This window comes from Podarcis bocagei (assembly GCF_964188305.1).
Source record: "Podarcis bocagei genome assembly, chromosome: 11".
Classification (NCBI taxonomy): Eukaryota; Metazoa; Chordata; class Lepidosauria; order Squamata; family Lacertidae; genus Podarcis; species Podarcis bocagei.
Window position 1 is genome coordinate 30107438 of NC_138136.1, and position 26827 is coordinate 30134264.

At 40.8% G+C, this 26827-nt stretch overlaps 1 protein-coding gene and 3 long non-coding RNA genes across 10 annotated transcripts in view; 3 read left to right on the top strand and 1 right to left on the bottom strand.

Moving 5' to 3' along the window:
- The window catches only part of ADGRV1 (adhesion G protein-coupled receptor V1), a 246448-nt gene that overhangs the window by 52752 nt on the left and 166869 nt on the right, over nt 1–26827 (bottom strand). For all 3 annotated transcript variants that reach the window (XM_081212310.1, XM_081212311.1, XM_081212312.1), the window contains 2 exons: nt 18970–19086; nt 11606–11784 (listed from right to left, as the gene is read on the bottom strand). In XM_081212310.1, coding sequence (XP_081068436.1) covers nt 11606–11784; nt 18970–19086 — 296 coding nt within the window. The remainder of the gene's footprint in view (nt 1–11605; nt 11785–18969; nt 19087–26827) is intronic.
- LOC308597000 overlaps nt 1–26827 on the top strand; it is a 272467-nt gene that overhangs the window by 37141 nt on the left and 208499 nt on the right. The window lies entirely within an intron of this gene.
- LOC308597010 lies at nt 659–6212 on the top strand. The gene is made up of 3 exons (XR_014012795.1): nt 659–808; nt 5100–5210; nt 5900–6212. It is a non-coding gene; the product is annotated as an uncharacterized lncRNA (long non-coding RNA).
- On the top strand, nt 12889–22422 carry LOC308597001. 5 transcript variants are annotated; one of them, XR_014012781.1, is made up of 5 exons: nt 12889–13196; nt 15668–15785; nt 15870–15924; nt 20855–21003; nt 21779–22422. It is a non-coding gene; the product is annotated as an uncharacterized lncRNA (long non-coding RNA). The 5 variants fall into 5 exon arrangements; XR_014012782.1 differs by lacking the exon at nt 21779–22422 and having other exon boundaries at nt 15870–17141; nt 20855–21671; XR_014012783.1 differs by lacking the exon at nt 21779–22422 and having other exon boundaries at nt 20855–21671.

The following is a 26827-nucleotide window of genomic DNA, read 5'->3' on the forward strand; positions in this document are numbered from 1 at the left end:
TCTTGCAGTACAAAACGAAACATTTCGCCTCTGGAACAAGCATACTACCAAGTGATTTTAACATAGATTACATTGCATATCACCCCAGGTTTCCCAGGAAAACAAGGCTAGCTCCACCCTCTTCCTTTTTATTATTTTAAATATAAAAAAAATCAAAAATACCACAAGTACACAACTTATAAACAATCACTAAATATAAAAAACACATTTAACTATTAAATACAGTCGTATCTTGGTTCTCGAACGCCTTGCAACTCAAACATTTTGGCTCCTGAATGCCGCAAACCAGGAGGTGAGTGTTCCTGTTTGCGAACGTTCTTTGGAACCCGAATGTCTGACGCGGCTTCTGCGGCTTCCAACTGAGTACAGCTGTACCACATGGAAGCTTTAGGGACTGAATACAGGCCCCTTTGGCAGGCACTTTTGATCATAAAAGGTACAACAACTTCATAGTTGGAATGTAAAATTCAACAGCATGTGATAACTTTTCAGATCAGCTGATAAGCAACCAAAGGACATATTTAGTTGTGGAACAGAAGAAAACTAAAATAAAAACTAAAGTTACACCCTTCCTTTTGCACATATGCTGGATTTTCCCTTTATTACTATTTACAGAGCTCTTGTTTTGGTTTCTCTTTCATGCAGGGTACCTGACTTCACCAGAAATCCCCTTAACTGCCAATGCAACATCAACAGGGAATTTTCTCCGCAATGCATTCTTCTCTGAGCGCAAGCAACTTTAAAAGTAAACAGTTCTCAGATGAGCTGTATCAACTGTTCATGTGTCCCAAGTTTAAAAACAGCTGTGGTGTGTATTTACTCAATGACATACTGAAACTTTTGGACTTGTTGCTATTGCCTGCTACACAGTTTATTTTGAATTGGCATTTTCTTGAAACAAATAATATTTTGGATTCATATTACAGTGGAGAACAACAACAAACAAACAAACAACTCAACATGCTTCCCATTAACAGTGATTTTTGCTCTTTCGCTTTTGTTGTTTGTGTGTTTCAGCTCAACCTTTAAGATCTCTATAGGTTGCATTACAAATTTTGATTTGATTCTACCAGATTGTAGAATTATGTTTAAGAGGAACTGATCAAAGCAGGCAGACCTCTTCATTTTGGAACTGCACCTATTTTGATGCTTTTTGAAAAGAGCTGCAAAGCTGCAAATGCAGTTTAGGATTCAGTGCATTTATTTCTGAGGTTGGCTTCCTCCTTTGTTTGCAGTGCACTGATACCTTGCATTTTTCACTCCACATATCAGGTGAAGTGGCCTAGTTTTTCTTAACGTGCTTTGAAACTACTAACTATGCATTCATTCAATTAAAAGTACATTCACTCACCCTTTATCTCCCTTTTAAGCAGAATTCATTTTTGAACTCTTAAAAAACTGCTTCATGGAGGACAGGGAGGTAGGTTTGTGACATCCCTAGTTTCAGCATCAGCTGTTTTCTGTTTCACTGAGAAAAGACTTCTACAGCTAGCAGGTCACCACTCAAATTATTTATGTCTCTATACATTTCAAGATATTTACCAGTTTGATTTATCACAAACTGTTCTGAACACTGTAGGCTGAAGTTACATTTCAGAAGTTTCAACATAAAAGGAACAAGTTCAGCGATGATAGATGTAAAGTTGAATAGCTGAATAAGTCAAATCGCTGTGTGCTGTAATGTTGAGAATGATTGGGAGGTATCTGTGTTGTCCCAAAAGCTATTAAATCAAATGTGAAGAAACAGCGTTGAGGGTATATCAGAACTATTCCTTTCCCACCACAAGAAAATGTGATGCCAAATGTTATCTTGACTATGTTGCATGAATCAAGAATATGTGAGTTTTCATGTTCAGGATATGCAAAGAAAGGATAAGAAAACAACGTATAAGCTGTCCTGCCTGAGCTCCAGTAAATGAGGACAAATATCAAGTGAGTCTTGTAAGACAGGTGACAGGTTACAAAAATGTCCTTTAAGAATGATAATGTAAATCTGTTCCATCTAACTTTATCGGTTAAAGCAGTTTAGACTTGTTTTATTTGTCTTTTATACAGAAAAGTAGGATTTTTGAAAAAAATCAAATACATTTGTAAGGCAAAACTCAGCTAAATTTTACTTAGAGTAAATCTACTGAAATTAATAGACCTAGCTTTGTCATCTTTGTAAATATCAATGGGATTACTTGGAGTAAAACTTAGCTGAATACCACCCACAGAGTTTAATTTTCCAAGTGGGCAAAACTGAAAAATCACTCCTGATGAGATTCTGAGTGTGTTTGTGGTTGGTACTGCTAGTCTCTAAATTACAACAGCTGAGTGATAGTCAACATTAACCCTACTCAGAGTAGACCCACTGAAATCAATGGTCATAAGTAGCATAAGTCCCTTAAGTTCAATGAAATCTACTTTGATTATGACCTGGGTATCACCCATTGTTATTAAACGAATGTGTGATCAGCCTATATTCACAGCAACTCAATGCTTTCTATTTTTGTCAGCTATAAAATGTTCAGGTTTTGATATCATTCTAAGAACAGGAATGCTGGGCAAACATCTCTCTCACACACATAAACAGACACACTGGAAATATTTCTATCTCTGATTTAACATGCATACACTGGGGGTGGGGGAAGGTACACAATCATTTGCAGGGGGGAAAGTATATAGCATTCTGTCCCAGGAGTATGATATTGCTACCACACCTAGTCTTTGGCAGTGTTTAAGGTGTCACAAGACTTGTTTTTGGTGCAACAGACTAATAAATGGAAGTTCCCCCTGGAAGTTAAAATCACCACATATCATTTAATATTTGAACATCTTTTTGTGTGCAGTGATCACACAGCTAAATGCACATCTTTTCCAGCTCCACATCTAACACTTTACGCAATGAGAGTTGCATCCAGATTAGAGCCCCACTGTGGTCAGTTAAGATGAATGCAGGTGTAGATGTCCACCCACTCAAGTACCTAGGATTTGATTGCAGGAAGCTTGTGCCAGATATGGAATCATTGCATCATGCATGGGTGTTCCACTCATCCAGAAATACTGTATGCTGCAACCATTCTAAAATTAAATGCTAAATTGTTCTTCTTCACAATCTAAAAATGGCTACAGTTTCAATCAGCAAAAACACACTTCTTTCCTCATGTAGACGTCAACATAGTATTTCTGTAACAAGGTAGCATTTCTATTTTAAACATTTTTGAGGCACAACTCACTGATTATTGCCTGGGTTTGTTTGGGGTTTTTTTTTAGGAAGGGAGGTTCCTCTTTTCCCCCCTTGCCTTGATGGTGGTAAATATTTGCAAAGTTATAAAAAACTCTCAGGAGAAATACTACAGGATTTTTTTTCCACTGTAGCCCCATGCTCGCAATGAACGAAGGACTTATTCCCACAATGAAAGTAGTACTTAGCAATGCCGTCTACAGGATAGCATCAATGTATCTGCAGCACTACCTTATACAAGACAAATGGGTAGAGGAACTCTGTTCTGCTGCCTGTTGTCTGCATTTCTATTGCACCTGCTTACTGAAGAAAAGTAGATACCTGCCAGCATAACTGTAGTAGCTAAAAGGCCTTTAGAAAGGCATGTAAATCACTTGTATCTGCTCTCTCTTTCCTCCACTTCTTCAGTTTCTGTGCTACCTAACACAGTTTTGCTCCGCTGTTTTGCCACACCTGGTCATAGCGATGAACAATTTGTTGTGCTGGCACATCACGGCCAATTCTTGATATAGATATAGTTGTTTCAGTGATGGTGTTATATGTCTTTATGTTGGCTTTTACATTTTGTTAGCTACCTTGAGGGTCTTCATTGAAGGGGGAAAGCAGAAGACATTTTAAAGTGCTATTAACAGTGTCACAGCATTGTCACAGTAGCCCTTCTGATGTCACTATAATTTGCAAGTAACTGCTTCATTGTACAAATTTGTGCAGCTGGTAATGCTCAGCTATACTACTGGGCACCATTTCCCCCCAGAAGTCCTTCTCTGGGTTGGAATACTAAATGGGATTCTATATGTGCATATTGAGACTGGGCACTCAAAGCCAGCAGCTATATAATCACATGCACAAAAGACTTAAGCAGTGCTCTTCATGAAATGAGAGCCCTTTACAAACAAATGACCATCCCCACGCATAGATTAAGCATGTGGAGAGGGGAGCAGAAGCACAGGTTCTGCTCCTCATTTCGCATAGATCAACCTTGTCATTGTGCATTCAGCATAATATCTGAAAAACAAAGCCTACACATGTAGGCATACACACGTAGCCTCTTACATGACTAGAAGTCCTGAGCAACTGGTATTGTTGATTGCATGGAGAGCCCATAAACCCAAAGCTAAAATGCATTTTTGTATGCTATGTTTCAAAAATATATGCAGTTCTATGCACATTCCACCTTAGTATATGCAGGAGAAGATTCCTCATTGGCCATGAATATGGCAGCCGATAAACCATAATAAGGTCCCCACACCAACTTGCCTACTTCCCCACTGAGCAGGCCCCTAATAGTCTGGGGTAGGTGGTAAATCTCCCATCGGTCAACCAATAGGGCAGCCTCTTCCAGGTCGCCCTCCTAAATGCACCAGGGGTGAGCAGGGCACACACACCCTGTGGCCATGCCCCAACTGGATTGCGGGCAAGCATATAGAGGGTCCAGCATGAACAGGTGGAGGGCAGCCCCAAGCAGTCATTCCCTCCACTGACCATGCAAGAAGTTGGTGATTCTCTCTTTCCAGCTGAGGTTGCACCATGTGGCAACCTCTGCCTCCCTACCCCGGAGCCCCGGGGAACAGATATTCATTTTCAGCTTGTAGTCCCTTGACAGGGTGAGTATCAGTTGCTCCAACAGCAATTTAAAGGGGAAAAATGTGGCAGCAAAAAATCTTACATATTTCACTTTTAAATCGGATAAACAATGTTCTATGGATTATACCTTAGGCCTTCACAATAAATCCCCTTAATGCAACAGGGTGGGGTGGGATATTGCTTGCTAATTTCATTGATGTCTCTAAACTTCTGTAATTGGAGATTGAATAAAAGATTGACTCTCTCTCTCTCTCTCTCTCTCTCTCTCTATATATATATATATATATAGGTTACAGGATGGCTTTTATGTTAAAGGATTTCTATTTTGGGATAATGCCCAAAAGAACATACAAGGGTGTGACCCTCTGATTGACAACTGATGAACACACAGGTTAATCAAGTAAGTGCCCCTCACTTAAAATGTCACACAAGTGGAGCCTTTCAAAATGATTGAAAGCTGCTTTTTGAAGTTCAAGCTGTTGCCTTTATCTAATTAAAGTCTTAACAATTTGAGTCGTGACTGAGCCATTATTACCCACTTTAATGTTCTTCTTGGTACCAAGATACAAAAAAACCCATCAAGTTGTGCTTTTTTTAGTGTGCAGTTGGGGGAAAATAACACAGTCAGAAAGCTGATAACATGCAGTTTGAAAAATGGGGTGGGGGACTGGATTCACCTAACTAATCAAGTTAGCACAAGCCCTGTATACGAGGACTTCTGCAACAGGCCTCCCCCCTCCACTTGCCCCCCAAATTGGGTTTCATGGGATTGAGAGAACTCCAACAGTGTGTAGGAGAAGGAGAGAGAGAATAGTTCCTTCTGGCAAGTTGCAATTGTGTGGCACTTAATCCCATTCATTCGGTGCATGTGTTATAAAGCACTTAAATGACAGGAAATTTCAGGGACAGTATGCACACAAATTATATTAGGGTAGAATTTGCTCCGTTTCTGTACTTCAGCTGCCAGACCCTCCTTTTCTTCACCTCCATCTTTGGACATTAAAGTTTCATTGCATCCCTACAAATACCCTGAAAGCATTTCTGTTTTTGCACCTTATACCTATCTCACACTGTGCTCCTTTTTTGCAGTCGGTGCAAAACAGATTGAGGCCACAACTCCATGAATGGTGGCACATTACAATAGATGTAAAGATGGAAGTTTTCTAGGTTGTATCCATGTAAGTTCTAGTCAACACAAGGTAAGGGGCAGGACAAAGTGTGACTGCTGCCCAGATTTCAAAGTGTGCCCACCGGTTCCAAAATGCTGGCAAGCCCTGCAATATGGCATCTCAGCAGACGGAAGCAACTGAAAATCCTTAAAATGCTTCACAAATAAGTCCCAGCACGCCTTTGATAGTTTCGCAGGTTATTAATAGGAGGCTATGCAGTTCTTCTAACAAACTGGAACAACATTGCCAGATAGCATTCTGCAGATGCAATGTTGGCAGTGAAATAAGATTTCTTTGCTGCCAATACCGTCACAGAGCATGCTCTCAAACAGGCTCTAAGCCATGTTTGGTTGGATCTGACCCAAGTCTTCTGCCATCTGCACTCCAGCATATTCCCAGCTGCTTAATGTTCAAGAATGAGGGGACTGTATGGGTGAGCATGTTGCATTTTGAGACAATGTTGGTCCATCCAACTCAGTATTTCCTGCACTGGCTAGCAGCATCCCACACAGGAGTCTTTCATAGTTATATACCTGAAAACACCAGATTGACATGGAGATTTTCTGCATGCAAAAGCGCAAGCACTCCTAAAGTTAGGAGGCCCCACATGTCTCTTTATCACAGTTTTAGACATTTCCCTCATCCATAAACCCTCTCACTATGTCCAGTGCAGAATTGTTCCCTCTCTTTCCTTGTAGTATTCCCAGGTAAGTATTCAGGTAAGTTTTATGCAGAGTGGATCCATTGGTATTAAAGAACATAACCATTAATTCCAATAGGTCCAATCTGAGTATAACTAGTTGAATACCACCCCAGTTAAATATATTGGATCTGAACTATGTTTATACATTAAACATACATTTTTAAAAAACTATGCATAGCTTTCATGGTGCCCATGATGTTTTGAGTAACTCCAGCCAAAGTGAGGCTTTGGCATGGAAGCTGAAGTCCCCCAGGACAGAAAATCTAGAGATTTCCAACACCAGGCCGAACACCGCCTGCATGTGTCAGGCCACAAGGTGGGAAGATATTCAACAGATCATTTTGTTTACTTATCTAAGTATTTTTAGGTTGCTTTTCCGGGAAAATGCCCTCATAAGGGACTTACAAAATCTACGTTACAGAGCAATAATAAAAAATAGAAAGAATAAAATCAAAACAGCTATTTAAAAACACAACACACTGGCAGCAAATAAAGCCTTATTATTATAGCTCAGCTGGAAGGTTTAAAAATTTTAACATCAGAATCATAAAGCCATCTATAAAAAAGAAGCTGGAACAGATGGGTTTTTAAAGCTTGCTTAGAACTTGAAGGGTGCATTCAAGTCCTGATTGTGGGCTTCCCATAGACATGTCATTGACTACTGTGAGAACATTATGTGGCACCAGATCAACCTTTGGCCTGATGCAGCAGAGCTCTTCTTTTGGTTTTAAGACTGTTTTCCATGAAAAGGGAGTAGCCTAATATGACTACATCTGGAGATAAATAACTAATTTGCAACATAATAATACTTTTCAGACAACATATGAGATTAGCTATCTTGCATGTTGTTTGTTAGTTGAACATGAACAAAGTTTACTGGCTTACAGGAAACCTTTACTTGCTTACGGTAAACAGAGATGACCGCAAGCTTAAAACGACTAACATGAAATGTCATTGTGGCGAACTGTTTCCAAGTTTTCCCAGGGGGCTTCCTTGTTAAGTAAAAAAGGGCTTCCCCTTTAAATGACCCATTTACTTAGGTTCCAGTCCCAGCTTAACAGACTGTTTGTGGTTTTAGTAAGTTTATCTGGTTTTGAAAATATGAGCTGTTGGCAGCTTGCAATCTGTCTAAAAATAAATGTGCATGTTATCTTAATTTTTATTTTTTAAAAACCTATCCACAACTAATTGTAGAAGTCACAAAAAACCAAATCATTCCCTTTTGCTTCATAAGACCTCTTCTAAGCTCCATAGCCGAGGCCTAAATATAGATCTAATTAATGCCATACCCAATATTGCATTATTTAGAGTATTAAAGGTAAAGGTACCCCTGACCATTAGGTCCAGTCGTTGCCGACTCTGGGGTTGCAGCGTTCATCTCGCTTTACTGGCCGAGGGAGACGGCGTACAGCTTCCGGGTCATGTGGCCAGCATAACTAAGCTGCTTCTGGCGAACCAGAGCAGTGCACAGAAACGCCGTTTACCTTCCTGCTGGAGCGGCACCTATTTATCTTCTTGCACTTTGACATGCTTTTGAACTGCTAGGTTGGCAGGAGCTGGGACCGGGCAACGGGAGCTCATCCCGTCGCAGGGATTCGAACCGCCAACCTTCTGATCGGCAAGTCCTAGGCTCTGTGGTTTAACCCACAGTGCCACCCGCGCCCACCTTGAGAGTATTAGGAAATAACAACAACAACAAAAATATATATATATTATTAGACTGGGAGACCAAAGATGAAATGGTCAAAGGCCATGGTGACACAATGAGCAATAGACATTGGACATAACATTGAAATTTCAGAATGGGAAAAGCTATGGAACCAAATTATGAACCTTTTGGCTTGCTACTTGATAAAGGACAACATGCAAAAGATGCTCTGCCTATAGGTTGTACTTGATGCCCAGTTAACTTGTCAAAATGTATAAGAGAGGGTCCAAATTGTGGTGGAAGTGTTCAGAGTTGGAGGGATCTTTTATACAAATGTAGTGGTTCTGTAAACATGCAAGATTATTGGGAGATGCTCTACAATGAGCTAAAAAAGATTTTCAAGTTTACATTCCCCAGAAAACCTGAAGCCTTCTTATTGGCAATAACTGGTGATGAGATACCAAAGAAGATACACAGCCTATTTCTTCATGCAACAGCAGTGGCCAGAATAGTGTATTCTAGAAACTGGAAAGAAAAAGGGATCCCAAGAAAGAACAATGGCTATACAAACTGATAAAATTTGGAAACATGATGGCCAAAATAAGGAACCAGGATGAGAAACAGATAAGGGGTGAGTGGGAAAGCCTTGGAGAATATTAAAAAAGTTATGATACTGATACTAACGTACAAGTAGGGGTAATTTCATGAGCAACAGGTAACAACAATGAAGAAAATGAAAGGAGAAAAATATTTGTGTGGGGAAATTAACGGATATGCAGGAAAGTAAGGTATATCTAGAATGCCACAGAGTGTTGGATTGGGAAGTCTGTAGAGAAATTTTGTATGGTGGAAAATGTATGATGTGTGAATAGAAAAATGGAAAATGCATTAAAAAATAGACCTAATTAATGCAGTTTGTATCAGTGTATGCTGTTTATAGTGCAACAACAGGGTCATATAGTTTTGCAAATAGCAAGTTTCAGGGGATATGCATTTCTAAGTATCCAGTGCAGTTTAAATATGGAATTAAATGTTTTTAATGGAGAATATTACAAAGCTGTTGGTATTATTCTAAAACACTGATGGGAAATGTCTAGCGCACAAGCCTACCTAGGCCTGGCCCAGGTCCAAATTTGGCCTTCCAGGCCATTCCCCACAATCCACGCTTTCCTGCCCCACATCTGTCATCAGGTGCAGGACAGGTGTAGATATGGCTACAAATGAACAATCAGAAGCCTTAAATGAGCTCCTAACTGTTTCTTTGCAGGTAGGGCTCCCTCCCTCCTCCCCACCCCAACCTAAAATATCTTACTATTCCGATAAGAGGTTATGATAATTCAGTCTGCTCACTTGTGTTCCTCTTGCTAAACAAGCCCAGAAGACACACTGCTGCAGAGTAAACACTGTAATTCCTGTTATGTTATATAAGAACCTGCTGGTATTCATTTGCAGAATCAAGGTTAGGAAAGGCTGACCTATGTCACAAGTAAAATATTAAAACTGTCCCTCACTGATGCCTGACTGGCAGAATGGAGACAGGATGACAAGTATATACTGAATTGTGAAATCAAGTTAATGATACAGGCTGCTTTCTTAGACCCACTTCTCTGAGAGTAAACTTGGTGGGACTTATGTATGAGTAAAGATGATTAAAACTTCGGCCGCAGATAGCTTTGTGATGCACTATTAGCCACTTCATTAACTTTGCAAAATATTGTTGTTGGTTTTGCTGCAATATACAGTGGTACCTTGGTTCTCAAACGCCTTCATACTCAAACAACTTGGAACCCAAACACTGCAAACCCGGAAGGAAACAAACTTTTTTTGGAAGCCAAACGTGCTCCGTTTTGAGTGTTACACTTCCATTTTGAGTGCCACACTTCCGATTTGAGTGCCACATTTCCATTTTGAGTGTTACACTACGGTCTGTCTGTTTTTGCTATTTATTTTGTGTTTTTGTGGCTCTCTCTTGTTTTGCTTTTGTGACTGGGTCTTGTGGAACCCAGTTCAGCTACTGATTGATTGATTGTGTTCCTGTAGTACATTGTTTATTGCTTTCATTTCATGGATCAATGGTCTCGTTGGATAGTAAAATTCATGTTAAATTGCTGTTTTAGGGGTTGCTTTTAAAATTCCAGAACGGATTAATCCATTTTGCATTACTTTCTATGCGAAAGTGTGCCTTGGTTTTGGAATGCTTTGGTTTTGGAACGGACTTCGGGAACAGATTAAATTTGAGAACCAAGATACCACTGTATTAAACAGGGCCACCCCTGTGCAAATTAATTAACTTTGAAAGGGAACACAGAGAGAAGGAAAATTATTCGTAAGTATCTGTTGATGACTAAGATATGTGGACCTGTTGTGCACTATGTGGAAAAAATATACATGTACCGTATTGGCCCGAATATAAGCCGCACTTTCCCCCCAGATTCTGATTGTGAAAAGTTAAAGTGTGGCTTATATTCGCCACCTTACACTATCACTGCTGAAACAGCTGCCCAAGAGGTCCATCAGGGGTGCGGGACAATAGCGTGCCTCCCACCTGCGACTCCCAAGCCTCCCCCGAGCTGTCAAAAAGAAGGGGTAAAGGCTACTGGCAAAGCGGTACAGCTCCCTCCCCCGGAAGCAGCCACTCCCAAGTCTCCCCCAGCGCCGGCTTGGGAAGGTAGTGCCGGGAGGCAGTAGTGTCAGGAGGCAGGTGTGCAACGCACTCGGAACCAAGTGCCGGCGCTGGCTTGGGGAGCAGGGTGCTGAGCGCCAGCACTGGCCGCCTGCCCCTGTTCAGGGTGGCAGAGCCGGAAGGCAGGCCGCACCCGCAAATAAACCTTGAATTTTAAAGATGTGAATTATTTGCAGGTGCGCCTTATATTCGGGACAATACAGTATTTCAGTAGAGGACAAAGTGAATGGAAGACTTGTGCAAAATAAACCACTTGCAGAAGAGCAGAAAGTGAGAATGAATGTTGGAAGAGACTGAGGCAACTTTATGCATCACTAATCTCACTAACCCTTTCCTGGGTTTACATAATAACTTTACATTGTGGTAGTCTGGGGCATAATATGTTGTCAAAAGTTGTAGATTTTAGCCCGTGTCCTGCCTGAATCTTACTGTTTCATGAAAAGTACCTTTAGTAAAGTTGGCTAAATGGACTGGACAGTTTAAAAATCAGCAGCACACAAACAACCCATTAAGTGTTTATAGTCTGTGATACAGGGGAAATGAACAAGCATCCATTCAATTCTTGTTCTGAGTTTTTTTCATATATACTTACAGATCATTGTAGACCAGGCCATAGATCTGCGACAAGCTGTGATGATAGATTCCTCGAAGGATGATTAAAAGTAGAATCACCACAAAAGCCGGAAGACCCCAACCCAGAAGGAAAAACATTAGATAGCGTCTTTCTGTGTGCTCATCATTCATCACCAGGACATACCAGAAATTAACAGCCTAGGGAATAATGGAGAGTCCTGGATCAATAGGTTTGATATGAACCACTAATTACTGTGCAAAATAAAATACTCATAAATATGCATTGGTTTACTGCAAAAACTCAACCACATGTTTAAATATGCTGAAATAATATATATTTAAGGGTTTTCAGGATGGCAATTCACATTTTCAGTCAGCACACAAGAGGTAAAGAAACAGAGACAAATGGCAACAAATTCATCTGCAAAGGATATATATTGTGCAAGTTTCAAATGTTGACATCAAATATTGTAATATTATATTGTCCAGCCACAAACAGCTCATACTCTTCTCATTAATAAATGAATAGCATCCTAGTAAAATCCCATTTCAATAGCTTTAATATAAAGAGGTTATACAATTTCACCGTAAAGACACATGTTCTAAGGGCAAACTCTCCAAAACTCACCTCAGAAACATTAATTATCCAACTGAAAAAGATGAAATGTTTTTTCCCCAATCCAATCCAACAGAAGGCCACTCTTCCATCTCCAAACACCCCAAATATATTTTGCCCTCTCCTTATTTCCTTTTAAAACAGTTAATAGACACAATGGTGCAAACAGAGGAAGGCAGCAGAGAGAGGAAATCTTCCCTACCTTCCCTCATAAAATCCACCTCGCGGAGGTGCTAAGAAATTGAACATGGGGGTTCATGGCAGAAGTAGTTTTCCTATAGGCAGCAGCAACCAGGCTTTGTCCCTAATCAAAACACTGGAGGTCAATCAAGAACTGAAGACATTTTTGTTTCAACAACCCTTTCCAGCTGGATGTAAAGGTATCCAGATGTTCACTCTGTTTCATTTTTAAACCTATAATAGGTGGCTTTTGTACTGTTTTAAAAATATTTTAGCTGTTTTCAAGGCTATGTTTGTAAATTGCCTTGGAACACTGTATGCATAAGGAGAAGGCTATTCAAAAAATTAAGCATCATTCTCACACCAAAAAAACCATCAGTAGTGCTATGTGCCTGTAAAAAAAAGAAGCACTCGTGTCATTTTACATGCCTTAATAAAAGCAACAGTTCATTTTGCAGTGGGGAAACTGAGTAGACTCTGTGTGTGGTTTTGTCCTATCTGCCAATCAAACTGGAAATGTCCTTCTGCTGTTTCCCTGTAAGCTATTAAGGGTGGGGCACCCAGGAGGGGGGTGGAATTGAGTTGAGTGTGTTCGCTGAAGCAACAGCTGTACTTCTGCAATACTCAGCTGAAGTAAAGCGTGCAGTTCTGGAAGACACACTTCAAAGAAGGATGCAGACAAACTGGAATGGGTTCGGAGGAGGGAACAGAGAAGGTTGGGATGGTAGAGAAAACAAGTCCGATGGTGAAAGGTAGCAGGGAGAGAACGTTGAGCAAGGAGGTGATAGCACTCTTCATAACACCTGAAGCACAGGTGAGGGCAAAAGCTTGTTCTCTGCTGATGCAGGTTTAGGCTAAATGGGTTTAAACTGGAGGAGAACAGTTTATAGTTAAACATGAAATCACCTAGATCTGTTGGTAGATGCTAATCAAGATGATCAAGGGTCTGTAAACCAAGCTTTCTGAGGAAGAATGGTTAAGGTAGCTGGGTATGTTTAGCCTGGAAAAGAGGAGATATGATAGCCATTTTCAAATATCTCAAGGGCTGTCACATGGAAGAGGAAGCAAGGAAGCAAGCTTGTTTTATCCTGCTCCAGAGAGTAGAAGTCGAACCAATGGCTTCAAGTGACAAGAAAGGACATTCCTATTAAACATCAGGAATAACTTTCTGACTGTAAGAGCTGTTCGACAGTGGGAAAGTCTGCCTTGGGAGGTTGTAGACTCTCCTTCCATGGAGGTTTTTAAGCAGAGGTTGGATGGCCGTCTGCCATAGATGCTTTAGCTGGGTTTCCTGCATTGGAGGGGGTTGGCCTGGATGGCCCATTCCAACTATGTTGTTATTGTTGTTTAGTCGTTTAGTTGTGTCCGACTCTTCGTGACCCCATGGACCAGAGCACGCCAGACACTTCTGTCTTCCACTGCCTCCTGCAGTTTGCTCAGACTCATGTTTGTAGTTTCGAGAACACTGTCCAACCATCTCGTCCTCTGTCCTCCCCTTCTCCTTGTGCCCTCCATCTTTCCCAACCTCAGGGTTTTTTCCAGGGAGTCTTCTCTTCTCATGAGGTGGCCAAAGTATTGGAGCCTCAGCTTCACGATCTGTCCTTCCAGTGAGCACTCAGGGCTGATTTCCTTAAGAATGGATACCTTTCCAACTATACCATTCTACGATTCTATGAAGAGAAACTTAGCAGTTCAGCTAAAGAACCAATTACTTAGTGGGGAGGTGGGGTCTGCTTTGCTGAAGGTTTTTGAGCAAAAGCTAGACAGCCATTTGTTTGGAGATGCTCTAGCTTTGGATTTGCTAGCACTGAGCAAGCAGCTTGATGAGGTAGCCCACAAGGGCCCTTCCAACTCTATGAATCTATAACTTTTACATGCAAAAGTGTGTAAGAAAAGCCCAGCACAAGTTTAATTTGTAGCAATAGTGTGGGAGGGGTGCTTTTGCCCACCTCATCATTTGATTTGCAGAATTAGCCAACTATTTCCATGACACACAAGCCATTATGTCTGCCTTTGAGAAACTGGAGTATGGGAGCCGTTTCTTCAATCACACATAGAACCTTGAATGTAAGCTAGGGCCTAACTGGGTCAATGCCTGCAAGAGTCAGCCTTGCTTGTGCAATCCTTTCTGGGTAAAAATGATAACTAGCATTTGGCAGTTGGTGAGAGGAGTTTTCATAACACACACACACACACACACACACACCAGTTTAAAAGGGAGGATTCATGCCTGCAAATATGGCATTTATTAAAATATTTAAGTAACATGGGATTTAAGAACCTGTACAGCACATGTATCTTCAGAATTCTGCACATATTGAGAAATGGGAGGTCAGGGGGAATGTTGTATGCAGACAATGGATATGGTGATATATTACACACGCACATATTTTCCTTATTTGCTTATCTGTTATTTTAATAACTCCCTCAACCTTTGCTTTCTATTCTCTGCTTTGATTCTCTGCTATGCAATGCTGTCTTCTTCTTGTGATATTAAAAGAGCCAACAAAATGTTTGGCAGAAAGCAGAAAGCAGCTCACTCCATGGCCTTGCATACAAAACTAGGCCAAGCTCCAGCTCCAGACAGATGAACCCTGGAATTTATTTATGCCAATTTGTTTAGTCAATGAGCCATGATCCCATCAATTCTATCTCTTAGAACAAGTCTTGTTAGTCATGCAACACAGATTGTTTTCTAAGAACTGGTACTATGTGTCCTAACTCTTGTTTTCTGTATTTGTTTAACCATAGTTACCTACTTTCCTCTCTCTTATCACATGAACGATACGCAGACTCAACTGGGCACTGCAAAGCTTGGTGTGAATTTGGCTTGTTTACCATTTCCTGCTTAGTGTCATGTCTATCTCGATAGCTATAGGTCTCTCATCGTTTGGTACTCCAAAATTAAATAGATCAAATACAAACAGCAGGTCTAAATTTAGCAAATCCTTTCCTGTTGCTATGGTGTAACAATAACCAGCCATATGGAGACAAATAGGTACAGTCAGTTTCCTGGCTGCTGGATGAAAGAACTCAGGCAGAAGTTTCTATTGTGCCCAGGGAGTAAATGAGAAATGATTGGCTCTTTGTGTAAAGCTTAATGGAACAATACTACACTTGAGAGTTCTGCTTTAAAGTGAAGCTTCTTCTAACACACCTTTCAATCAATTGCCTTTAAAAAAATCTTAATACTTCAATTTTTAATATCTATTTTGTGTGATTTAACATTTACTTCAGAGTTTGCTGCTCATGTGACCACCAAAGCAATTTTTTAAAAAAATCCAGATTTTTCTGCATCCGCCCACATGGTGTTGTTTTCATTCCATCACTACTCCAGAATCAAACCACTTTTTCTGACATTTGTGAAAGGTCCAGAATGGTTCTGCAATATTTTCACTGTGTGGTAGGTATTTTGTGCAATTTCCTGCTGTTATGTGTGGCGATGAAGGTAGGGGTTTGAGCAACTTCCATTTTGCTTTTTTGATAGGAAGCGGTCATTGCAGCCTCTAAAATGATGGATAGCACCCCTGGCTAGGAATGAGGTGAGTAGTTCCTTTGTCTATTCTCTTAATCTTCCATATGGTCAGAGTTCTAGAATACCAGGTTTATATATCCCCCCCCCCCCAAAAAAAAACCCACACCCTAAAACCCTCACAACAGGTGGAATCAGTAACCTAGGTGTATGCTCATAGCTCTGACAACTGGTTGGTGAAACAAGGGGATGGAAGGGTTATGACTGCAGACACATAACTTTTTTTCAATCTGAACATATCCTGATGTTGTTTTAGATGGGTAAAAGTACAGTCAGTCTCCAAAGAACATGCAACTGACTGTTTGGATGGTCCACTGCAATTTTGCTCCAAAATAAACCAGAACAAACAGCAGCTAGAGAGCTACAAACAGTATGACTAGAAGGAATCTCTGTGGCACCCAAAGGATAAGTGATTCACATATTAGTGGGTTGCGCTCAGAATGAACATAAACTTTATCTATTAGGCAATTAATATAGTCCCGCGGGAAAACCTGCAGCAAGATGAAGGGGCAAAGAGAAACAGTTGAATACCCACTTAGCCTAGTTACCTAAGAAGAGAGTTTAAAGCAAACTAGGGCAGATACAGAAAGTGCCAAAGAATGCCCAAGGCCATTCAATAAAGCTACAAGGACAGCAACAAGAAAGCTGGATTGAGAGCCAGTCGCAAAGGCACTAAATTGTGTAGCTGTTTTATTTAGATTTATTGTTTCATGGTATATGATGTGAACTAATCAATTTAGTTATATAAACATAATTATTCTATGGTGATAGTTAATTTCCTCCTTTTGGATTTCTTGCAGTAGTTCTATGACTCACTGGAACTGTATAATTATAATGAATGGCAGGCTGTAATGCATTTTAGTTCCATTCATTATGGATGAGTATGCACCCGTTAGCAAAGATTTCACTTTTTCTCTCTGAGCAATGCTGCTGGTCTGAAAAATAAAATCAATCCATGCTACCCACCCAAGATTATGAATGAGTCAAATGATGTCATTTCCTTCAAGATGTGGATTTGGAAAGAATGTGTATAGCTACAAGGTCCTAGAAATATGACCTAAAAGGGGGCTTTTCTTGGTGATCCTTAACATTTTCTCCTAGAACATGTCAGAAGAAGAAGAGGAGGAGGAGTTTGGATTTGATATCCCACTTTATCACTCCCTAAGGAGTCTCAAAGCGGCTAACAATCTCCTTTCCCTTCCTCCCCAACAACAAACACTCTGTGAGGTGAGTGGGGCTGAGAGACTTCAGAGAAGTGTCACCAGCCCAAGGTCACCCAGCAGCTGCATGTGGAGGAGTGGGGACACAAATCCAGTTCACCAGGTTACGAGTCCACCGCTCTTAACCACTACACCACACTGGCTATAGGATATATAGCCCTCATACAGCAAACAAGAGACACATAATCCATGTATTCTCCCCCTTTCCCCTAGTGTTGGGTTACCAAATGTCCCCATTTCCCAGGGACAGTCCCCGGATTTGTGAATAAGTCCCTGGAGAAATTCCATCCCCGGAATGTCCCCAGATTTCATCTAATGTCCCCGGGAAACACAGCAGCAGCAGTCTCAGCAGCCCAGAGCAGTTGGCTCTGTCTGGCTTCAGGAGCTGCTCAGAAGTCCCCATTATGATGGTGGTGCAGGGGCTCTAAGCAGGGGCTGCCTCCACCTTCCCTGACCCCAGAAACTAAGCTGTGAAGGGAGACTTCATGCTGCCTATCAGAGCAGCCTCCCAACTCCTACTTGTGAGCAAGCAGGAGCAGGGCGGGGATCCCTCAGCTGGGAAGGGAGGCTTCATGCTGCCTATAAGATCCTGAGTGCATGCAGGAGGGGGCAGGGATCTCTCAGTTAGGCAACTGATCCCTTCCCAGCTGAGGGATCCCTGCCCCCTCCTGCTTGCACGCAAGTAGGAGTGGGATTGGAGCTGCGCCGATGGGAAGGGAGGCATTGCGCTGCTCAAGCCTTGCCGCTGCCACGGCTCTCGGCCCTTGTTCTCCGCCTTCCATGCCTGACCCACAGCGCACAGCTTCCCCACTACCACCACTGAAGAACCAACAACTCAGGGGCTGCCCAGGCTCATGGAGAAAGGAGATAGAAGCCTCGGAGGAAGGGGTAACGTGGCGGTTGAGGTCAAGGCAGCAGCTGCCCCTCTGCCACCACCATTGCTGTAGCATCAATGTCCCGAATATGTAGTGTTGATTGATTGTGTCCCCGGATTCATTGAAAAAAATCTGGTAAACTTATGCCTAGTGCCATCCAGCCCCATTTCAGGAAATATAGTGATGGGCTTGTTACGTTTTAATATTGTTTATTGTGATTTTGTTAATGTATTTTGATGTTGCTTGTAGTACACCCTAGAAAGATTTGTATTCTGAAAGGAAGGGTGTAAATAATAAATACTAATAAACCACAGTTAATTGGTGATGGTATTTCCATTTACTGTGGTTAATGCTGGATGGGAAAATCTTCCAAATGGGATAGTCAGAGGTCACAAAGATCCAGCATTGCATTACAATATATATTCATACCTCTATGAAGAAAGTTCCCTAAAGTGGACAAATTTTTTTGTATTAAAAAAATGTACCAAACGTATGTTTAGAAAGTAACTTCTCCAGTGTTCAGAGATTTTGTAGCTATAGATATTTTTTCAGTGTATTTCATTTAACTCTACAATGAAAAGTGCCCACAGCCTCTAAAGGTTTACCATCATACCACTTTAAACTGTTATTGCTTTGCCCCAAGGAATCCTGGGAACTGTAGTTTAACAATCAATTTAACTGTGGTTTTAATAGTCAATCTCCCATCCCAGGGAACTCTGACCAGTGTTACCTCTGTTAAGATAATGGGGGGGGGGGTCTCCTCAGCATCCTTAAGAAACTACAGTTCCCAGCATTCCTTGGAGGAAGCCATAACTGTTTAAAGCAGTGCAGATGGAGCACCAGTCTTGTTTACCTTAGTTATATTTATTTATTATCTGCTTTGGGGCAGAGTGTCTACCAAAGCAGCTCACTCCAAGCAACTGCTGGATACATGTAAGGAAAAGTAATATACTTACTAACCTGAATAAGCATCCAGCTGAACTGGCAAAGATAGAGATAGTGAGTGATGGAGCCCAAAGCAGAGCAGCTTTCCTCTGAGAGTTGTTGGCTTGTGTAAGCGGAGGCCAAAAATGAAATCTGGAAGGAAAATCATAATCATCATTAAAAGGGTACATAACAATAAAGAAAATGTGTTTACAATAGGGAAGAAAACCAAAAGGATCCACCTCTGTACATGTTAATGTTTTGAGACCAATTTCTTAAATACAAGGACTGAGAAATAAATTTGATGGAAATCTAGCATTACAATTTTTTATATTTATTCATCTTTTTTAAAAAAAGCAATGAAACTAAAAGCAGCTTTCAAAAATGAAGATTAAAACAAGGATAAAACAAGGTTAAAACAACCTTAAATAAGATATTATATGTCTGTCTGTCTGTCTGTCTGTCTGTGTGTGTGTGCGCGCGCACACACACACACACACACACACAACCTTTCTGCTTATCTTTTAGTAGGTAGGGGGTGCAGTTGACTCTCATATATATATGTGTGTGTGTGTGTGTGTTGTGTGTGATTCAACTGCACCCCTCCCTAGTAAAAGATAAGCAGAAAGTCATGATCCCAGATTTGGTGAATATGAATATTTCCACCTGCTGCTAAAACAGATTGCGATGGTGCTAGGCTTGCCTCCCCAAGGAAAGAATTTCATAAAGCAGAGAAAGCCCATTCTCAAGAACTAAACACTGAGTACAGTTGCAGAGTACAACAAGGAGTACCTGTCATGGACTGGCTGGATGCAGAGGAATGATGGGAGGAGCCAGCTGAGGAATTCCCAAAGGAGGAAGGCTCAGGGCCAGGGGAGTGGTGGTGGGACGATGATGAGTGGTCAGAGGGGGAAGAGGGAGCAGACTGGGAGGAGGTGGTGTTGGAAGCAGAAGAGGTAACAGGATTTAGTGAGCAGGAAGAAGCTTGGCAGACAGCATTCCAGAATCGGAGACAGAAGCAAGTCTGGAGAGGAGGCGGGGAGCAAGAGGCAGAGATCAGGCAGGCTGCTGAAGAAGCCAGGGAGTCTTCCCATCCTGCTGTGACCAACTCCCCTCCCCACTGGTCTCCCAGGACCAGAAGAGGTATGAAGAGGGCAGAGCAAAGAGAGACAAGACAAAGGAGCCTCAAGTTGATTGCACACATTACAATCATTTCTGCTTCTTACATGGATAGGTAACAAGATTTTCACAGATTTTACTTGTGCAAGTTGTTTCAGCCGACGTTATCCAGCCATTTCTGTATTCTGTGCTACAAGGGAGGTTTTACATTTAAGACTGTTCAATCAGCAATTTTTGCTTTATGGTGGCTCTATGCCATCGTCCCGGGCATAGATTCAGAAGGGCGCAACTAGGCCACAGCAGTCCCAAATGTGCCACAACACTGGGAGGTGGCTCCCTTTTCTGGCAGTGTGTGCAGTGTGTATGTCTCCTTTCTGACACCCACAAAGTTGTTGAGCTTTTTTAAAATAAGACTACATCTGGGTTTTCCCTGCCATTCCCGGCTAAATCCCCCCCACACACACCATTTTTAGGACATGTCAGGAATTTTCCTGACATATGGCAAGCCTAGTTAAACTTAACATAGAGCTCAAAGTGCATCCTGACAACTGTATTTTCTTGTAAGTGATAATACTGTGACATGTAAGGAATGACATCTGCATTGTGAAATGAACACATCACTGAAAATTATTTTGCACTTGAAACATCTCAGCTTGTAAAAGCAAAAGTAAAGAAAAGAAAATATAATGAGCATGCTTGATTACTGCGGAATGTAAACACTGCAAGGTTAATGGCACTCCCTTGCAGGAGGTTTGATCCTACTTGGGTATGTTTCAAAAGATACTGCTGTTCTTTCTTGCAGGAGTTTTCCTGTGGGGTGCTGCAGGGTTCTGTAACATCCCCTATGGGTACATGAAAGCGCTTGGGGAGGTCATCAAAGAATATGGAGTACAGAATCATCAGTATGCTGATGACACTCAATTACCTCTCCTTCTCCTCAAGTCCCACAAGGCAAGAGAAATCTCCGATTTTCTGTTTGGAATAAGTAATAGGCTGGATGAGGGCCAAAAACGCTATCCAAATAAGGCAGAGATTGTTTACCTGTTCACAAGATTTCTGTACTGTCTTTCAACATACAATTTTTAGTGTAGTTTACAGTGTAAAAACCAAAACAACAATATAACAAAAACAATTGACATTTGTCTTCTCCCAGGCCTTTGGCTAATTTAACACTCCATGGCCTTTTAAATTGTGGGTGGTGGTATGTTCTTGTTTGTTACTATGGTAAGTATTATTGTGTTTTTATATTATAAACAGGCCTGTGATCCTCAGATGAAGGGTGGTATAGAAATCTAATTAATAGTTAATTAATACCAATATTAAAAATAAATTAAAATAACATAGTTACAAAATATCTAAGAGAGCCTAGCTTCAAAAAGTATGACATACATATATATAAATAAATATGAACCCACACATCCTTCTCCTTCAGGAAAGATAACAAGAAGAAGAAATAACTAACATGGTATGCTAGAAATCTAGGGCCATTTTAGAAAAAAGTGAATTCCTCTTCAGCTTGGATTTAAAATCCAAGCTGAATAAGAGTTTGGGGTTTTTAAATGCTGCCTTCTTGAGAAAAGAATTCTAAGACCCTGAAACTCATGTCCTAAGCATGTAATTAAAAGCACTAGTTTAGATTTCGGCTGGGTGATATATTAATTCCAAACTGCTTCGAAGTCCATATTGTGATACTGATTTCATAATTTTGTGTCTGATTAATGTTTAGGAACCTTTGACTCAAGAGACAAGAAATTTTAGAAAGCACTGCTCATCTTTTTGTAGAAGCTGAGAAAAAACAATAAAGATTGTTAATTCTGGCCATAAATAAATTCATTGCATCCAGGCATGAGTTAATTGCGGTTCATCCAACTAGATTTAGGGAACGTCCAACAGATGGAATAAACTTTGCAAACTTGTTTCTTTCCAGAACTTTTTGTTGAATGCCTTTATACTTTCCGGCCATATTGGCCGCATTGTCATATGATTGTCCTCTACATTTACTGAAGTCTATTTCAAGTTCACTGAAGTAGTTCAGTATCAGCTCAGCCATACTTTCACCGGTATGACCAGTATGCATGACATGCATGGGCAACTGGGCCTAGATAGTAAAACCTTCCTTTTTTATGGGGGGGGGGGAATAGCAATAGACTGAGGCCCTCCTAGATTATGTGGTCCTGGGCTGCAGCTCACTCAGTCCATATGTAAATCTGGCATTGCTGGGGCCTTTTGCGTGCAAAGCAGATGCTCTGCCAGTGATCTGCAGCTCCTTCTTGTAAAACTGCTCAGAAAGCTTTTCTGTGGATAAGTACAGAAATGTAATAAATAAATACAACTGACTCACTCAGACGCCAACACTGGTCAGTTTGACATTTCCAGGCACCTGATAAAATATACAGATCTCTCTTCAATGTTTCCCTCTCACTGTGATCATTTAGAGTAAAAATAAATTCTTACTAGGAAGGAGAAAATATCAGCATGTGTCTACTGTGAAAAATGTTGGTTTTGGAACATTTCTTCTCAAGATCATATTATTTCCTATTGAGCTTCATGAATTTGCTTTAAAGAAAATGCCCTGGTAATGCTTCTGTTTCGGTTAACTACAGCTTCAAATATAGCTGCGAGATCATTAATGTTCTTCACTAACACTAATAATAGAAAATATAATCTTTCAAAACAGCTGGTGTTAATCCTTCGCTATTTCTTGCAGAAAGGCTTAAAACAAACCGCCGAGATCATTTGAGAACACTGATAATGCTCCCTTTTGTTAAAGTATGACACAACGCTAAATCTATTCAACTTAAGCACGCAAAACATCCAAAAGCAGAGGAAAAAGCAAAAGGCATTTTAAAAAAAGTATTTATTTAGTTGGTTTTATATAAGAACATGGCTAGAAACTGAAGTGAGAGGGTGTGTGTGGTGTTCTGCTCACACCTGGTTCCTCTGTCCCTGAAAAGACCCCTTCAAAGGTCAATTGGTTCTTCAGATTGACATGCCTTGAAATATGAAATTTCGTCCTTCACAAAGTGTGCAGGCATAAGTGCTTTCTCCTTATGCATGGGTATGCATGTGTGTATTATTTATTTCAGTGACGTACAAGGTGAAGTGCTGAGGCTCACTGGTACAGCGCATTCTTTATATGCAAAAGGTGCCAGGTTCAATCCTTGGCATCTTCTTCTTTTTTTTTTAATGATATTTATTACTTTTTCAAAATTTCCAACACAGCACTACACACAAAGAGAAAAAGGAAAAAAGGGAAAAAAAAGAACAAATCAAGCAAAAACAAACAAAAACAATTTAAAAACACCTCAAACATTTTCAATATCTTATATTTCATTCACTTATTTCCAGCGACTTCCTCACACCTCCCTTTTTGTATTCCACTTCTATTATTTGTTTCAGCAATTCCTTTCCATCTTACTCTATTTTCTGTTCTATAATTATCTTAACACATTCTTGCCATACTTTTCCTTTAATTTTCTATTAATCTATTTATACTTAATTCCTTATGACATTTCTACTAAAGCCATGTAATTTCATTCCAACATTTTTCTAACATTCCTTAATTTTACACTATTTCTATAAATAGTCTTTAAACTTTTTTCAGTCTTCTTCCACCGACTCTTCACCCTGGTCTCGGGTCTTGCCAGTCATTTCCGCCAATTCCCTATAGTCCATCAACTTCGTCTGCCATTGTCCAACACTTCAGTGTTTTCAAGAAGCAACCATTCTCTCAACCAGCAAAAGGCAGATGGTTCACAATGAAGTTTAAAGGTCTGGCAGGGCAGGTCCACCTCCTTCTTTAGCATCCATCAATATCTTAAGCTTAACTCGAGGCTTCCTGCCCTGCCAAACAACTCTAGGAGCATCCCTCTGCCACCTCCTGAGACACTCCATCCCATCCAGAGCTTGCAATGTCTGAAACAAAAGCAACATCCCCAGCAACACAGCAGCCCTCATCCCCACCACAATGATTCGGCCCAACAGTAACAACTTCTGATTTGTCCATATTTCCAAATCCCCCTTCTCTTCAATCCAACATCCTTCACAGTTGTCCTTAAGCAGATTCACATTTTTGGCGGTCATACTAACCCCCAAATACCTCTCTTTCTCAACCAATGTTAGTCCTGTCACCTCCTGAAACTCTGTCAGGCTTTCCTTTTCCAATTCAGGTAGGGCTCCGGTCCTCAAATTCATCCGTTCTTCTTTAAGTTCAATCATAACGAATGTCAGCTTATGTTCATCAAGTTGTCTTTGTATGGATGGGACTCTCCTCTCCAGTTGTATTACTTTAAATTCAGCAGCAAGGGTTTTTTCCCTGACTTCATCTGCAGTTTGCCGTATCAGAGTAGATTCCTGTATCAGTTTCTGGGTGGTTTCTGAATTGGTATTCACCTTTTGTCCCAAATTATTTAAACTTTCTACGATTAAATCAGTTTCAATATTTGCAACATCCAATTTCACATTTATCGCATCTGTTTTCTTATGGAGTTGTTCCAGCGAATCGTTTATTTTCAATAATGCAGCCACTAAAGCCTCCTCTGTCGACATCCCGTCTGTTTTTTCCTTTCTGTTTGCCATAACACTTAAGAGATTCAAGGTCAATTCCAAAGTCTCACACTTTTCTTATCTTGCAGCTGGAAATTCCCCTAGCCCAGCTCCTATAAAGTAGCCAATTTCAAAAGCTTCCACTAGGGGAAAACAGGTTGTATTTGTATCGGTCAATATGTCCTCTTTTAAACACAGTTTCAATAATCCGAAGTTAGTTTCAATTTTCAGTTACTTTCCTCCTTTTTTAAAAAACAACCGGAAACAGTAGAAACAATGTATTTCTCTTATTTAGCTAGCTGTCAATGAACGTTCTAAGCGCTGTCAATGAACATTCCAAAAAAAACAAAAAACAAAACATCAGTCTTACTAGCAGCCCATTTCCAGGGTCAGAGCGGTGGTATTTTAAGCCTCTTCGCTCTCTCCCGCAGGCATACTCAATCCGCAACTTCCCCCTCTCTTCTCCTGCCTCCAAGAGGGGGTTTAATGTTCTTTACCGTTGGAAATTTGATCTTTTACAAAAGACCTTCCAAGACTCCAGCTTGCAACTTCGTTGCCTCAGTCTATTTACAAAAAGGGAAGGCGGACTTCCTGTTTTGAACCTCCCCGTTACGATACCAAATTAAACTTTTAGAGATCCAATTCTTCCATTTCAGCTCTACTCACGGGTAATTACTTTAAAGTCAAATTGTCCACAGGAAAAGGTCAGCGCTCTCTGGCAACAGCTATGCGGCTTCGCTCTGTGGAAGAAGCAGACGATTCAATGCTCCGCGCCGCTCACCCCACGTCACTCCGGAGCCCCAGAAACCGGGGTTCCCCGCAAAAGGTGCCCGCCGAATCCCACGTTCACAGGCTTCTCACGTCTGTGATTTTAACCGGTCTCCGCCTTCGCCGTGGCGGCCAGACCCAGATTTCCACGGAGCAGATTCCTCCTGGTCAGAGGAATTCTGCCATTGCTGGAGGCGCCTCCCCCGGAAGTCCCAATCCTTGGCATCTTCAGACACGGCTGGGAGAACATCTGGCTAAAACCCTAGAAAGTCACTGCCAGTCAATGCAAATACTCAGCTAGATGCACTAGTGGTCTCAGTATAAGGCAGCTTCCTATATTCCTAACAAAAGAAATATATTTACTTTTTTAATAGCAAAACATTCTGGCTTCTTGTTATGAGAATTTAGTATTCACATTTTGGATATAGGGTTTTCAGTGATTAAATGCGTCCTTCCAGGATTGATTGCACACCTGCCTGAAGAGCATGCACACACAAAAGCACATAGATGCTCTGGGCTCTCTAGCTCATGCTACATATATCTATGTCTCACGGTATGCATACAGTAAACTTCTGGCCCTTGGTGTTTCAAGAAATGTACCATCAGTCTAGGGAGGACTGAGGAGAGAGCCAAACTCTCATGCCTGGGCTACCAAACCCTTCAGTGTTCTCTGTTCCTAGGAGCTACGTGACAAATTTTCAAGCAGCGAGCATCATGGGAAATTGGCGAGGGGAGGAAAGAGATAAATTTGAAGGTTTGGGGAGGTGACTTGAAGATTTGGAAGGTTTGGGATGGTTAACATTTTCCTGGATGAGTCTTTAGAGTGAGTTTATATTATACTTTCTTACACTAAAAGAAATGTGAAAAGTGTTCTATGCTGGAACTTTTCACAGTAACTTCTGTTTTAAAAGCCAACACTTTAAAATACATTCTATTCTACTACCGAGGATACTGTTGGATTGGATGAAATTCTTGACGTGATATAAAAAAGCTAGGACAGAAGTGTACATAGAAATAGACGCACACACGAATGTGTAGCTGAATGTATATTAACAGGAAATCCAAGCCAGTTTCCTCTTATAAATAACCACTTTGAGCCATGGAAGGAACAGTGTAGACATGGAAAATAAGTAAAGAACAATAATACTTTTAAGGAATGAATGAATTAAATAATAACAGACATTACTTCATTTTTGAGGTAAAAAGCAGAGTCTAAGTTTCAATGTACTTTTTTTACACTAGAAGTTATAGTTGTACAGGCTGGTGAGATAAATTGGGAATTGCATTACAGCAATGGCCATAATCCTAAAGTCCTAAATAAATGGGATTCTTTCAAAGGAAGTGATCTGTACGTCTCTGCACTGGCTTTACATGCTCATAGAGAATTGGGTTACACATATGTACCTGAAATGAAATCCTGTTGAAATAAAGGAATCTAAATATATTTAGCACTAAAGAGTTA